General features: G+C 45.4%; 1 protein-coding gene across 1 annotated transcript in view; it reads right to left on the bottom strand.

Annotated features, from left to right (window-relative positions):
* Positions 1 to 15,334, bottom strand: part of LOC308169823 (L-fucose kinase-like) — a gene marked incomplete at both ends in the record, with an annotated part of 111,761 nt that extends 96,427 nt beyond the window's left edge. The window contains 5 exons of the mRNA XM_080544564.1: positions 9,740 to 9,813; positions 10,373 to 10,546; positions 12,640 to 12,741; positions 14,677 to 14,805; positions 15,233 to 15,334. Coding sequence (XP_080400690.1) covers positions 9,740 to 9,813; positions 10,373 to 10,546; positions 12,640 to 12,741; positions 14,677 to 14,805; positions 15,233 to 15,334 — 581 coding nt within the window. The remainder of the gene's footprint in view (positions 1 to 9,739; positions 9,814 to 10,372; positions 10,547 to 12,639; positions 12,742 to 14,676; positions 14,806 to 15,232) is intronic.
* Between the last annotated feature and the right edge of the window lie 558 nt (positions 15,335 to 15,892).

Below are 15,892 nucleotides of genomic sequence, written 5' to 3'. Positions count from 1 at the left end.
CTAGCTGGAACATTGTGGAAAAGGAAATGGAGTGCTCGAAGGAGCTTGTCCAGCTGCCACATAGTAAAACCTGCCTTCACTGCATTGTGGATGGTGTGAAGCCCACAGCTTCCAACATTGACTAGATGAGCACCATACAGCTCAGCATGCTCTTTCTGGAGGAGGTCTGCCAACTTCAAGTTGACATTTGGGCCGTCCATACTGATGGATAGAAGCTGCCTCATATTGAGTTTTGCAACACATTCCTGTGAATAGACACAGCAATTAGTATTTAATGACAATATTCATTAAATGTTTATTCTTGAAATACACTGCCATTCAGACATTCAGTAAGATATTAACTATAGCCTAATTTCCACTCATCATTATATGTAAATTACTTCCAAGCCATTCAAGCTAAACTGAACTGCTAGCCTGGTCACCCAACTTCACTCCTCAAGAATAATGAAGACAATTTGCTAGTTAAAGGACCCACAATAACCACACACACACACACACACACACACACACACACACACACACACACACACACACACACACACACACACACACACAATCAATCAATCAATCAATCAATCAAAATCACACATCCAACAGTAACCTTATTACACCACTCTCTGTTTCACATTTATCCCTAGGGATACATTTTTATCCTTACTGACAGACAACCACCCTCTCTACCGTCCATGCCTCCTCCTCCCCAATCCCATCAACCTGTGTCGAGTCACTTGCCACATCCCAATCTCATCTATTAATCTACACTTTAGCCACACGATTGTCCATAAGTATAAGTATGAAAAATGTAAATAAACGTACTTTGATGTGATGCAGCAGGTCGTCAGCTTTTCCGTGTCCCAGGAATTGAGAGCCAATGTACCGTGATTGAACACGGTCATCCTGCCAAAACCGAATGTGGACGTCGAGCTGTTTCGTTTTTGTTGACTGGTTGAGAGACTCGTCAAACATCAGCACAAACTGGCCAGCCTTGTTAATGGTGTCAATGAGCTGCTGCTTAAAGTATGGTGCTATCCCGAATCTTATTATATATCCAGTTTTGTCCTTGCCACAGGAGAACGTCTTGGCAATGTCCGAGTCTGGAAACATTGCCTTGAAAACATCGGAAATGTTTTCGTTTGAGTTCAGTGAGTGGTGTTTCACCGCTGTGTCGAGACACCATATAATCTCCGCACGCAGTGTTTGTGTGCCGCCCAGAGCCAACCTGATGTCGGCAAAAGACGAGGCAGAGGTGGCTGCCCTGTTAGTAGCCACGGTCGTAGCTGTAACGTGAGCTTCATTGGGTGCGGCTGGTGTAACGTCGGCAGTAGATTTAGGTAGTGTTGCAACGGCAGTAGCACAAACATTTACAATAGAGAGCTGCCGCTCTCGGTGACCAACGGCGGCCTTGTGGCTAGCGCCATGCATGTGCGACTTAACCCCGTTGATCCCCATCGATGCAACACTTATTTTCTTTTTACATATACAATACGCCTCCCTGATGTTACCGGCGACTGGTTGCAGGCAGCCATGGCTTAAAGTCTGGCACATCCAACCAGGACTCCGCAAATGTACACTTTCCCATTGTTATTTTTTTACACTTTCCACTTGGTTTCTACAAAATGATTCAAAGAAATTCGTTTTCGTCTTTCGCTCTCAGGGCGTCATGTGACGTAACTTCGGGGTTATGCATTACGTTAAAGTTTCCGGTTCATCTTAGTTTTTTTAATAAAACTAATAAATTCACGAACTTTTACTAAAAGTTTTTAGGACAAACTCTTTGGACAGAGTCTAATTCAGAAAAATACATACAAAATTCAAGACCTCATAAAATCGTGATAAGACTTTTTAATACTTATTAAGGGTCTTGATTTTCCCAAAATCGATTTATCAACTTTTAATACTTTTCAAGACACCGCGGACAATGTGTGTGTGAATGGGTGGATGAGAGGCCGTTGTAAAGCGCTTTGGATAAAGGCGCTATAAGTCAGTCCATTTACCATTTCGTAAATTCGCTCTGAGAGCGCCGGAGCGCACAGTGTGTTCAACGGCAAGGGACCAAGTAATTCGATTGGACAAGAGGCATTCCATGAGTGCTGATCAGATTTCCAGAGCGAATTTACGAAGGCAGCCTATATCTTTTATTGTGTCATTTAGAATGTTGGAATGTATAGAAGTTCTGATGCTGTTTATCACTACCATGACAACGGATGTAAAACATTCAAAAGTAAGTAACTTCAGCTCAGTGCAGTGCAGTGTTCTACATTCATTTGCAAACATGGACAAAGAGAGAGAAGATATTGAGAGACAGTGGGAGGATATAAGGAGTGCTATGGAGGCCTTGGAGAAGAAGGAGGAGGAGATGGAAGGAATGGAGGTGGCCCTCTTTGAGGAAAGGAAGCAGCTCAACAGAGACAACATGGTGTTGAGCAGGAAGCAACAGCAGGTGGAAATAAAGGTAGAGTGGTGGAAAGAGAAGACAGACATCTTATTGGAGGACAGGGAGGAGTTGAGGGCAAAGGAGGAGGCCGTTTGGAAGAAGGAAGAGGAGGTTGAGAGGAGGAGTGAGGAGATGGAGAGAGAAAGGGAGGTGATGGAAAGAGAGAGACAGGAAATGCAACAACAGCGTTTGAAGAACAAGAAAGAGGAGGAACTTCTGAGGAAGGAGAGAGAGGAGATGGCTGAGAAGGGAGAGAGGCTCTGGCAAAAGAGGCTCAAACTAAACAGAGCTCAACAGGAGCACATGCTCAAAACATGGAGCGACACTGATGCCCTGACTAACCAGAGAGGACTGCTGGAAGAAGAGAGAGAGAAGTTAAAGGAGAGGGAGAGCAAGATGAACTTGAGAGAGAGTGAGGAAATGGAGAGGATGGAAAGAGAGAGACAGGAAACCGAACAGCAGCGTTTGAAGAACAAGAAAGAGGAGGAACTTCTGAGGAAGGAGAGAGAGGAGATGGCTGAGAAGGGAGAGAGGCTCTGGCAAAAGAGGCTCAAACTAAACAGAGCTCAACAGGAGCACATGCTCAAAAAGCGTTTGAAGAACAAGAAAGAGGAGGAACTTCTGAGGAAGGAGAAAGAGGAGATGGCTGAGAAGGGAGAGAGGCTCTGGCAAAAGAGGCTCAAACTAAACAGAGCTCAACAGGAGCACATGCTCAAAACATGGAGCGACACTGATGCCCTGACTAACCAGAGAGGACTGCTGGAAGAAGAGAGAGAGAAGTTAAAGGAGAGGGAGAGCAAGATGAACTTGAGAGAGAGTGAGGAAATGGAGAGGATGGAAAGAGAGAGACAGGAAACCGAACAGCAGCGTTTGAAGAACAAGAAAGAGGAGGAACTTCTGAGGAAGGAGAGAGAGGAGATGGCTGAGAAGGGAGAGAGGCTCTGGCAAAAGAGGCTCAAACTAAACAGAGCTCAACAGGAGCACATGCTCAAAAAGCGTTTGAAGAACAAGAAAGAGGAGGAACTTCTGAGGAAGGAGAAAGAGGAGATGGCTGAGAAGGGAGAGAGGCTCTGGCAAGAGAGGCTCAAACTGAACAGAGCTCAACAGGAGCATATGCTCGAAACATGGAGCGACAGCGACGCCCTGACTAACCAGAGAGGACTGCTGGAAGAAAAGCTGGAAAAGATGCAGACAAGGGAGAGCATTATGAATGAGAGAGAGAAAGAGGAGAAAGAGAGAGAAGAATTGAAGATGGACAAAAAACCGAGGGAGGAAGCTCTGACAAAAGAGAGGCAACGGATGGTGAGTGAAAAAGAATGAATAGAACGAGATATAATCTACAGTAGTCTATAGTCTGACATCTGAGGCTGTGTTATGGTTGGGGGGAAATGTGTAGGCTATACCTTGACCTAACTACCATGATCTGCTTCCTGATTTGTGGACCAAAGTCACTACTCTGACTTTGCATTCTACCTCCTCTTCTTCCACCAATCACCTCTAACCCCCTTATGTCCTGTTTTGACTTTGTTGCAGGTGAACATGGGCCATAAGGATCACCTAACGGTCACCACAATCGCAGCAGCCTGGGCCCTGAATACCAGCCTCCACTCAGAGAAATCCCAGCCAGCAGGCTCAGGTAATACATCCCATACACTACATGAGTGTGTGAGGGTTTGTGTGTGTGTGTGTGTGTGTGTGTGTGTGTGTGTGTGTGTCCATACAGTTCATTATCAAGGTATAACAAAAGAGCTTAAAGTATTATTTCCAGTGGAGTGGGGCCTATAGACTAATATAATCAGCTGAGCTCACTTGACATTGGCCCTGCCTGAATACAGTGATTCTGTTGCAGGAGATGGCTTACTGACCTGATTGGCTAAGGAACTGGAGAGGAGAGGAAGGAGCGGAAGACAAACTTATTATTGATAACAAACTTGATTATAAATGCTTTCACCATTTCATCTGTGACTACTTTGAACTGCAACTAGGGAGTTACTATGGCAATTCTTGAATGGCCAAGTCAATCTTTACATTTAATCCAATTGAACATAATTTCCTGATAAGAGTTTAGGCAAAATGATCTAAAAACAAACAAGTGAAGATGGCTGCAGTACAGGCCATCCCCAGACAATACCCAGCATCTAGTGAGGTCAATGGGTTGCAGATTAGTTATTGCAGTTATTGCATAATCCAGGGTTCCCGCACCTTCTGAAACATCAAATTCAAGCACCTTTCAAGGACTTTCAAGACTCAATTCCCTCAAAGTCAAGGACCCAACACGGCATAGTTTGCGACGCATCTAGATGAGAATTGATATAATAGGAACTATCCGCTCACAGACAACAATTAAAAAGAGAGGCTTGAATGTGTGAACACTAGATGGTCTCTTGCCTTCTCTATCACAGAACAGCAAAACAATATATTGTGAAATATGTGTAAAGTTAAGCAATACAGAGACTTATTTACTAGTTGACGAGCTAAGAAAAACATTTTTGAATATATATTTAAAAAAAATAGAGAGAGAGAGAGAGAGAGAGAGAGGAATTCAAGCACTTTCAATGACCTATGTCTATTTTGAAAAACTTTTAAGGCCTTGATTTTTTTTCTCTCAAATTCACAAACTTTCAAGGATTTCAAGGACCCGTGGGAACCCTGCTGACTGTTCACATAAGTTTTATTTCAATTTTCAAATAAGAAAAACCCCTGACCCGACATGTACTGTACTACCACACCACTCCTCCCTCCATCCCTCTCCTCTCTCCCTCCTCCCCTGTCCCCTGCTTGCTTCCTCCCTCCATCCCTCTCCTCTCTCCCTCCCTCCTCCCTCCCTCCTCCCCTAGCCCCTCCCTCCTCCCCTACCCCCTCCCTCCTCCCCTCCCCTCTCTCTCCTCCCCTCCCCCCTCCCTCCCTACCTCGATGGAGGGAGGAAGCAAGCAGAGCCTCACCAGGTGTGTGCGGCTGACAGTGGTCCTTCAGATCCTCCAGCCTTTCACAAACGGTCTCCATGGCGACACCGCAGTCCATCCCTCCGCTGGAACTGACCAATAGCAGGCGGGGCTCCTTGATGCGCCGAGCCCTGGCGCCGATGGGCCGCCTCCCATCGACCCTCACGGCCACGTTGACCACGGAGCCGCCGTGTTCAAAGGCGATGGGGGGCGTGTCACTCCAGCCACCTGGGGGGGAGATTACTGCTGTTGACTGGTGGTGTGTTCATAAGAACTTGTAATAATAATAATAATAATAATAATAATAATAATAATAATAATAATAATACATTATGGTCAAATGCCCCCTCCATGGCTGTTCTCGTTTAACAGATGGATGGTAAATGGACTGCACTTATATAGTGCCTTTATCCAAAGCACTTTACAACAGCCTCTCATTCACCCATTCACACACACATTCACACACCAATGGCGGCAAGCTACCATGCAAGGCGCCGGCCCGCTCATTGGGAGCAATTTGGGGTTCAGTGTCTTGCCCAAGGACACTTTGACATGTGGCCAGCCGGGGCTCGAACCGCCGATCTGCCAACCTTCCAATCATTAGACGCCGACTCTACCTTCTGCGCCACAGCCACCCCACATTAGACTTATATAGTGCTTTTCTAGACACTCAAAGACGCTTTACAAACTGAAAAGATCGAGTAGTAATAATAAAAAGAAACAAAATAAATAAATAAAAGAAAGTATAGGGGCGTAATTGAGGTAGTGCTGGGGACACATGGGAAGGGGAGGGGGAGAGGGAGAGGGTTAACTGGTGAAGGCGAGTTTGAAGTAGTGGGTTTTGAGGGCCTAATATCTCCAGGCTTACTGCTGTGACTGGTGGTGTGTTAACACTAGAACAGCCGTGCCTTTTTTACCTACTAAAAGAGCCGCCTCTTTACAATGCTCAAGCTGCTACTTACACACAACGACCACTAGTTGGCCATCTGTTCAATTAGCCTGCTTCCTACACAGAAAAACGGCAAAATAGCTTTATACTATTGATGTGATTTTGAAAATGTAAGGATACTGGGTGGTAGAACACACATATCTAGGAAAAGTCATGAAAGGAGGGTCCTGAAATTTGATAGAGTGCAAAGATATAACATTTTTCTTTAGTCACAGAGGTCAAATGACCCCTCATGGCTGTTTTAGTGTTCATAAGAACTGGTGAACCAGGCCTCTGCGACTCACCTGATAGGTCCAACCTGGCAGGACACTCCACTTCCTGCCACGCCCCTATGGGCATCACCTCGCCACGACCGATGGAGACGTACGCCTGTGCTGACATCACAGCTTGGCGTAGCAGCACCTGCCCAGCCCCCTCGTAGTGTCGCGCTGCACGCACTAGCAAGTCTGTCCTGTAGAGGGCAGCAACACATCCACGCAGTAGGTCACACTAACACTACTAATACTGCATGTATTATTGACTCGTGTAAATGACAAAATAATGATCTGTTTCCATTGTCGCAAACTCAAAGGCTGCATCATGATAATCTTGACCGGCTTCATTTCTAATACAGCCACTTTTGACTTTTGGATTTTTGTTGCAAGTAATTTACATCTAATTTAGGCTTAAGAAGGTACAGTATGTAACATTTCGAGCTTTCTAAAAGCTTCCTAATGGTTGTAACGACTCTACGTTTAATAATTAGCAATCAGGGAAAGAAAGAAATATTTCATGAACGAATCCTGTTTTGGTCCGGAAAAAGCACATTCAGTGTTCAGGTAGTCAGGTAGTGTGCTGGTAGTCATAGTAACCAGGTAGTGTGCTGGTCGTCATAGTAACCAGGTAGTGTGCTGGTAGTCATAGTAACCAGGTAGTGTGCTGGTGGTCATAGTAACCAGGTAGTGTGCTAGTCGTCATAGTAACCAGGTAGTGTGCTGGTAGTCATAGTAACCAGGTAGTGTGCTGGTAGTCATAGTAACCAGGTAGTGTGCTGGGTGGTCGTACCTGCTGAGCCAGTTGAGTCTCTGGGCGGCCAGGGTCTGCACCCCGCCAGGCAGGTCCCCCCGCTCCAGCAGAGAGAAGGCGTGGCTCCAGGCACGGTTGGCGGCCGGCCCGCTCCTCAGACCCCCCCTGCCCTCCCCGGCCAGACAGCCCAGCACGTCAGCTATACAGGCCAGGCAGCGGGCCGCCACGCCCAGGTTCTCTTTGCTCCCTGCCGCGACTGGAGGTCCCAGAGAGAGAGAGAGAGAGAGAGGGTGGAGTGTTAAAAGGTGCGATCTCAAATTCATAGACAGAGCTTTGTGTTACTTTGAGATATCTATGTATCCCACTCTGAGCTCTCTCAGAATGAACCGATAGAGAGCAAAACGCAAAATTCTACGCTAAATACTGGTGGGAAGCCTGCATGACCCCATCGCCAGGAAGTCCTCGTTTTTAAACAAAAAATGTCTTAGAACCCTAGCCTCATGCCTTTCAGTGCCATTTTAAATATGCAATCAGCTCATGGTACTGGAACCTCAACAAACCTCTGAAAACTAAACTTCAAACAGCACAGAAGAAATTAATTAGAGTGGTGTTGGGCTTCCGTTACAAAGCGCACGTTGGAAAGGCCCAATTCATGGAGCTTCAATGGCTGCCAGTTGAAGCCAGAGCCAGTCAGATGCGTCTTGTGACAGTCCACAGGGTCCTGAACAACAGAGCTCCGGCTTACTTTAATAATCTCTTTGAGAGAATAGCACACTCATACAACACTAGAGGAAGCTGCGATAATCTAGTCCCCTGTAGACACAGTAAAAAAAACAGGAGAAGTTTCGTTCACATATACAGGCGCAGTGGAATGGAACAAGTTGCCTTTAAGCATCAAAGAAACTGACAGTACCGCAGCTTTCAAGGCTAAGATCAGAATACAGCTGTTTAGCAACATCCCACTGTAAACCAAATAGAGAGTTATAGGACAGGAGAAGGACTTGTATGTTCCAGGCTAAATTATACACGTCTTGGAAGTTTTTATGGACTTGTTGGTTGCTATTGATGCGCTTTGTCTTCCCACATCAAGGACCTGTTTGTCTGTCTGTTCTGTTGTACTGTATGACTGTATGGTAGTGTTGTACTGTATGGGAGTGGCTGTTGGTATGGCCCCTTCCCCTCGTGGCCCTTTTTAACACCAGGGACAGCGACGGAAACAAGTCACAGACTTTATCGCTCCATCCCTGACAATTACAAGCATCATTGTCTCCATCTATGTATTTGTATTATTGTCAATAATTCAAATAAAAATAAAAAAAATCGATAAAAAAACCCATTTGGAAATGAGCCACTCACTGGAGTCTAGTGTGCTCAGCAGCGCCTCCTGCTGGCCTCCCAGCACAGCAGCTCTGAAGCAGGGCAGGAGGCTGTGGTCACTGTGGCCCTTCAGTGTGTCCGTCACTCTCCTCCTCCCTGCCAGGAAGAACAGCTCCTCCCTCCAGCCCAGCTCCGCCTCCTGGTCAGCCAGGGACAGCACCTCCCTGAGAGACAGCCTCCAGGCCCCCTGCCACTGCTTCAGCGACCCAGGCCCGCCCAGCAGCCAGCCGACGCCCTCCTCCAGCCCTACAGCGCCCTCTCTGGGCTGGAAGACCGGGAACAGGCGAGCCTCCAGGAGGGAGCGGGGTCCGCTGGACCCCCACAGCTCCTCAGACCTGCAGGGGAGGAGGGGGGAGGTGTGATGGGGGGGTAGTGGTGGTCTAGTGGATAGTGAGTTGGACTTGTGATCGGAAGGTTGTGAGTTCAAATCCCGCCTGAAGCCACACCACTACTAGTGTGCCCTTGGGTAAGGCACTTAGCCCTCAGTTACTCCAGGGGGAATGTCCCTGTAATTCGTAATTGTAAGTCGCTTTGGATAAAAGCGTCTGCTAAATGGCAAAATTTAAAATTAATTATTATGTTCTGCTCATCCACCTGAGTACAACAGCTAGTCACATACTGTATCATGTTTTCAGTTTGAATAACATGCAATAATACATAGTTTATGCATGCAATAGTGGAAATAGCTAATTGTTTTCATATCGACAATGCGTGTACAGCCCACACAGATCTTGTAGAGGGATGTTAAGTAGTTATACTGAGAGTGGTGCTGCTGCTCCCATTCATGTCCCCTGGCATGGCTACATGGCTACATGGTAGCTCCCCGCCAGACAAAGAAAGCTCAAGAATGGAAATATTACTGAAAAAAGTGTCTAGATGAGCTGGGTTTCAGGTTTAAGGCAAGGTCAAGGGTCATGTTAAGGTTAATGTTAAGACAGGGGGTGGGGTTAGTCTCTATTCATCTCTATGGTGGTTAGTCTCTATGGTGGTTAGTTTCTAAGATGGTTAGTCTCGCCACGCTATCAGTCCTACTGTATCTCAGTGCGGTCGTAGAGGTCTCTCCAACTGTGGTTGAGGAAGGTAGCAGTTCCATCGTCAGAGGCGACCTAGAGGAGAGGGAGGCGTGGGTGAGAGGCAGGGGCGGAGAGACGGGGGGTGTCTCACCTGTCTCTGCTCTACTCCTCAGATCCTTCTTAGCTGCACTAAGGAGCACGATAGGAGATATTTTCTGCCTGCCCTAATAAGACTGTACAACTCCTCCTCTGGCTGGCTCGATGGGGGTGATCAGAGTCAGGCTGGGGGATGTTAAATACATTACATTTGTACATTTTTGGCATTTAGCAGACGCCTTATTCCAAAGCGACTTACAATCAATACATTTGACTAAGCAATCCACCAAAATCATCAATCCACCAGTCGTAGCAGGAAGAGTAATCCAGCTCAGGCCCGGGGCCATTGATAGAAGGAAAAACCTTCTTCTATCACCTTCTTCTAAACCTAACCTTTTTTTTTTCATACTGGACTGTTCTTACTGTGTAATGTTTCAGTGGTTTGACTTGAAAACATGCTTCACTGTCCCGTTACTGACGCAGGGCACTGTAATGACATCATGAGCTACCGAGTGATGACATGAACAAAGGAGAGCAAGAAAAAGCGTTTTGTTACCTCAAGATCATCAGAAGCCCCCAGTGCTGTATAAACAGTGAGCTTCAGATTTCCAAGTTGTACACGGTGTCCCTGGATGATGATGTCATTAGTTAAAGCCAGCTTCCGGAGGTGCGATGAGGAGGTCACCTCCAGGCCTGACAATAAACAACCTGACTGGAGCTCTAGTGGACCCTGGGGGCAAAGTTCAAAGGTTAATCAGTGACTTGAATCATTTTCGAGTAGTCAGTAATATCAGCTGATGTTGATACTGATGCCAACTGCTGGTTGGAGGTAAATCCTACCAGCATTCAACGTCTCTTTAGCAGGGTGTCTACCAACAGGTCCACAGGTCCAGACGGTCTATCAGCTTCTCTTCTCAAAAACTGTGCAGAAGAACTAACAACAGCATGGTGTCCGCTATTTGAAAAGTCCCTGAATACCGAGGTTCCAGCTCTGTGGAGGAAGTCAATTATAATCCCTGTGCCGAAAAAACCTCGTGCCATGGAGAATAATGACTTCCGCCCCATAGCTCTAACTTCCATTGTGATGAAATGTTTTGAACGATATGTACTGTCTCTGCTTAGAAAACACATTGACCCACTGCTAGAGGTTTTTCAATTTGCCTATAAACAGAACCGTAGCACGGAGGATGCTATTCTCTATATCACACATTCTGTATCCAAGCACCTCGAGAACAAAAAGGCCTATGCCCGAATTATGTTTGTTGACTTTAGTTCCGCCTTTAATACGGTACAACCCCACGTGCTCTTAGGAAAGCTCAAAGACATGGGTGTCAATAGTACTTTAATCAAATGGATCCATTCCTTCATGTTAGAAAGAGAACAGCAAGTGAAAGTCAATGGAACACTGTCAGTGACTAAACACTGCAGTACAGGTGTCCCCCAAGGTTGCGTTCTGTCTCCATATCTTTTCTCAGTATACACCAACGACTGTAAAAGTAACCACCCAAGCAACCATATTATAAAATATGCTGACGACACTGCAATTCTAAGTCTCCTTGATAAAGATACAGACCCCTCGGTGCTCCATGATGAGATTAATATATTCACTAAATGGTGCGACAGCAACCATCTCATCTTAAACCCCACCAAAACTCAGGAGGTTGTGTTAGACCCAAGGCAGGTAACTGACCATGAGCCTGTGGTCGTTAAAGACCAAACAATCATCCAGGTGCCCTCTTATAAGTACTTAGGTATTCAATTAGACAACCATCTCTGCTGGAATACACACTTAGACAGCTTATGTAACAAACTACAGCAGAGGCTTTATCACCTGAGGCGACTCAGACTTTATGGGGTGAGAAAGCAGATCATGAGAATTTTCTATCAGTCCATTGTTGAAAGTGTAATCAGATATGGAATAATTGTGTGGTTTGGCAACTTAACTGTACAACAAAAAAACAGACTAGTCAGCATTCACAAAACAGCTATGAAAATTGTAGGTGAAAGAGACTATGTGATCCTAAATAAACTATATGAAAAAGCTGTCCTGGACAAGGCTAACAAGATAATCGCAGACCCCCAACATCCGCTCTCCACAGAATACGAAGTTCTCCCCCTAGGTAGAAGGCTTCGCATGCCAAGATGTAACTATAAGCTCTTAAAACTATCATTTGTCCCATTCTCCATTAAACTAATCAATTCTCTCAAGCAGAAACGATGATTAGGACATGATCACCAGCACCTGCACTTTATCTTAGACACCACTTGAAGGGCCATGTGCAATATTCGAAAACACCACTTGAAGGGTTATGTGCAATATATATTTATACCAAATGATGCCATGTCCAGGTGGAAACTGCTGCCAATGTCACTCAATGTTTGTTGCTGTCCTGTTGTTTACTTTGTCTACTGTATGTTGTATGTATCGTCACTGTTGCACTTGAAGCATGAAAGTACCATGCCCAAGACAAATTTCCCCTCGGGGACAATAAAGTACAATCAATCAATCAATCAATATGGTCCTAAAAAAAAAAGAATAGTTAAGTAATTACTTTTTGCATACAAGCCTCAGATATCCTAATGACAAGCTACTACATTTTTTCTACATTGAGATGATGTGAATGTTTGAAAAGGGGGTGAAGAATTTGTATAGGCGTTGTTAAGAGAAAATATAATAAATAAACCTCTCTTTCTTTCATGTACCCCATCGGGTACAGATCAGACCCTCAATAAAGGAAGGATGCAAGTTTGAACTATTCATATAGTGAATAAGTGAATATGTCAGAATATGTAAACAGGCTCTGAGACTGAACGCCTCCTGACCTGCAGATGGCAGTGTTGGATGACTGCTCCTGTCGACAGGCTGACGTCCCCCTCCAGCACGCTGTTGATCACCCTGCCTCCATCGTCCACACAGCGGGGGTTCTAGAGGGATGGACAGACATCAAGACATCAGTCACCCGGAGTTTAGGATAAAATTCGCTTTGCTCTGCGTCGTTTGGAGCTGTGAGAACGCGCATTCGAAGTCGCTCCCGGAGCAAACAACCAACGCATGCTCCGCTTGAAAAGGGTGGTTTCGCTCCGGTTAGAAACGACGCATCGAGGCTGTCCATAGGAAAACAACAGCGCATGCGCGTTGATCTGGATAAGAGCGGGACGAACGGGCAATTTTAAATTTTTCTGATCAATCAACTAGCATGTCTGTTGCTTCGATAACGTATGTTACTTCGTTTACGTAAAGGGCTGTGAGAACGCAAATCAGAGAAATAATTTATGCAACAATGTTACAATCTCATCCACTTGCTCCAGGTCACGATTCAGACTTTCATGTGAGAACATGACCTTAGATTCATAGATAGAGCTCCAGTATGGATTCAAAGGTTCGCTTTAAACATATTTTGAAGCTATAATATGACACATGTATACAAATAATGTCGTAAAACAACCTTGCTATTGTAGTATATTTCTGTAGTATGTATGATCTATGTATGAATATGTGGTATGTTTTAGACACACACACATGCCAGGGCATGCAGGGACACAGATGACCAGCAGGGACCTTTGGGGGTTGAGCAGGGACACACATGCACGCTGGCCCCTCCCCTCTGGAGGGGAAAGGGGAGAGAGGGACACAGAGAGCCCTCTTCCCACCCTGATGTCCATGGAGAACAGATGTAATGTATAAACCTGCCTGTAACTAATTAAATTGTCTTAAACGAACTGTTCTTTGATTCATAATCAATAAGAATACACGACAGTAAATGGCGAGCAAGCGACGGAGATAAATGTAACTTAATTTACAGTATTTTGCGAACTTCAATCTAACAAAGAAGGCAGATTTTCTGCACTATCCTGCAAGAATCAATGGGAATACTGTACATTATCATTAATTGAATTGACAATAGCAGTAACTAGTGCAGATTGTACCTTTAACAGTAACTTACAACTTGTTAAACTACATACAGTTTGATGGCACAGTAAACAAGATATGACATAGAAATAGGTTCAGGGTCAGCAGGAATAGGTTTCTATCTCTTGACATTGTCATCAAGGCATTGCCTATAAACAGACTGCACTTACATAGCGCCTTTATCCAAAGCGCTTTACAACGGTCTCTCATTCACCCATTCACACACACATTCACACACCAATGGCGGCAAGCTGCCATGCAAGGCCCCGGCCGGCCCGCTCACCGGGAGCAATTTGGGGTTCAGTGTCTTGCCCAAGGACACTTCGACATGTGGCCAGCCGGGGCTCGAACCGCCGATCTGCCGACCTCGCGATCATTAGACAGCGGCTCTACCTCCTGCACCACAGCCCCGCTTCCTGCGCCACAGCCGCCGCCTATGAGTTTTGTGAATGCAAGGACTGAATTGAAGCATGCAGATATTCAGAGGAGGTGTGAAGAACGCTTTTCAATTGAGGCTGGTGAACTGTCCTCCAGTTAAATACTCATCTAATACGCATCTATCAGCTCTGTGTCCCTGGCAATGAGACTCATACCCTGAAGGCCTTAGAATGTGGTTCTGATTCCTGTCTGAATCTTCACTGTAACTGTCAATACAAATGAAAAATATGAGTGGGACTGCCCCACTCAGAAAAAATAACAAACAAACAAAAAGAATGTGGTTCTGGCATCACAAGATGTTTTCTCCGACACCTGGTCTTAAAACCACTTGACACACTCATGGGAATAAGGCTAGACAACTAGGTATAACCCTTCCTCATGTCAACTAGCTTCAGTAGTAAATAACTGTCTGTGCCACAGCTGTGTAAAGTTTGTAGTCATGACTGTTTGTGACATGTGATGTCTTCTGAGTGTCCTGAGGGTGTTATGAAGGAGGAAGGGGGTTCCAGTACCTGTATGTGTGAGAGGGTGTCTTTCTCTGTTCCCTCGCTAGTCAGACGGGAAATATGCTCTCTCCCAGACATAGTCAGGTAGTCATAGCAACCACCTGGAACATAAAGTCTCGCGAGATTTAAATAAGCCTAGATTTTCCTTTAGCGACGTTGATGGAATACCCCCCTGTGTCCTCCTCACCTGTATTGATTTGACTGTTGTTGTTGTTGTTGTTGTTTTTTTACTTTAGACCACATGCATCCTCTTTTAGTAAATGTATGTCTGTAAGTGGGCTGCCAAGAGTTAGTATCTAGGCCCGCTATACTACATTGCATTGGCTTTTCAGTTCAGACACAACCCATGAAAACTCAATTCAATTCTACCAGAAGGCAAGGTGTAGTAATAAGCATTTCCCCATTACACGTCAAACTCTTTCAGATATATGAGGAAGTGTCTAGGGGAAATGTCTGGTGTTGGGAATTTGTCTGGTCTGGTGAATTTCTCGAAACATTCTAATCTTGCAAAACAAATAGCTTAGGTTGTTGTGTATGAGGTTCCAGACAGTCAGTCACCAACTCTGTGGTTGATATTGCAGATGGGGGACTCGAGCTGTCCAGGAGGGAGTGACTCCCAGTCGTCGATGACGGTGGAACTGAGCAAGGAGACTCTGGACACCATGCTAGACGGGCTGGGCCGGATCCGGGACCAGCTGGCTGTGGTGGTTGGAAAATGAGGACATTCACCTTTGGCTCTAGGGTGCATCTAAACACTCTAGAGTGGCCTATCGCCCTCCACTTCAACTGCATTGAACTCAAACCGTAGGGAAAGTAAAACCAGTATGGTGGATGCCTATAGAGAGATCAGCCCTCGGCTTTTCGCCAGTCTGGTTTTCACATCAAAAAAGAGGAATCGCCTCTACTATTTGGCTTATGCACACTTTGTTCAGTAGTAGGCGAAATATTTGGAAATGGTGGAACAGACTCCCAGTCACCTGGGGAAGAAAGAAGTCACCATACACACACACAGTGTTTTTTTATTTTTATTTGATGAGAACAGAGTTTAACATTAGCCGATTTGCATTCACCGTTTTATATTTTTCTTTCCCCACCCCCACAATGACAACAGAGAAGAAAGGAAAGATACTACATTCCCCTATTGGCCTGTCATCTTTTGAATCAGCAGACAGTGGCAACAATGTATTTTTATTCACTGTTTATTGTGTAAATAAATGAAGAG

This window comes from Nansenia antarctica (genome assembly GCF_963989245.1).
Source record: "Nansenia antarctica genome assembly, chromosome: 14".
Classification (NCBI taxonomy): Eukaryota; Metazoa; Chordata; class Actinopteri; order Argentiniformes; family Microstomatidae; genus Nansenia; species Nansenia antarctica.
The sequence above is the reverse complement of the archived record's forward strand: the minus strand, read 5'-3'. Positions and strand labels throughout refer to the sequence as shown.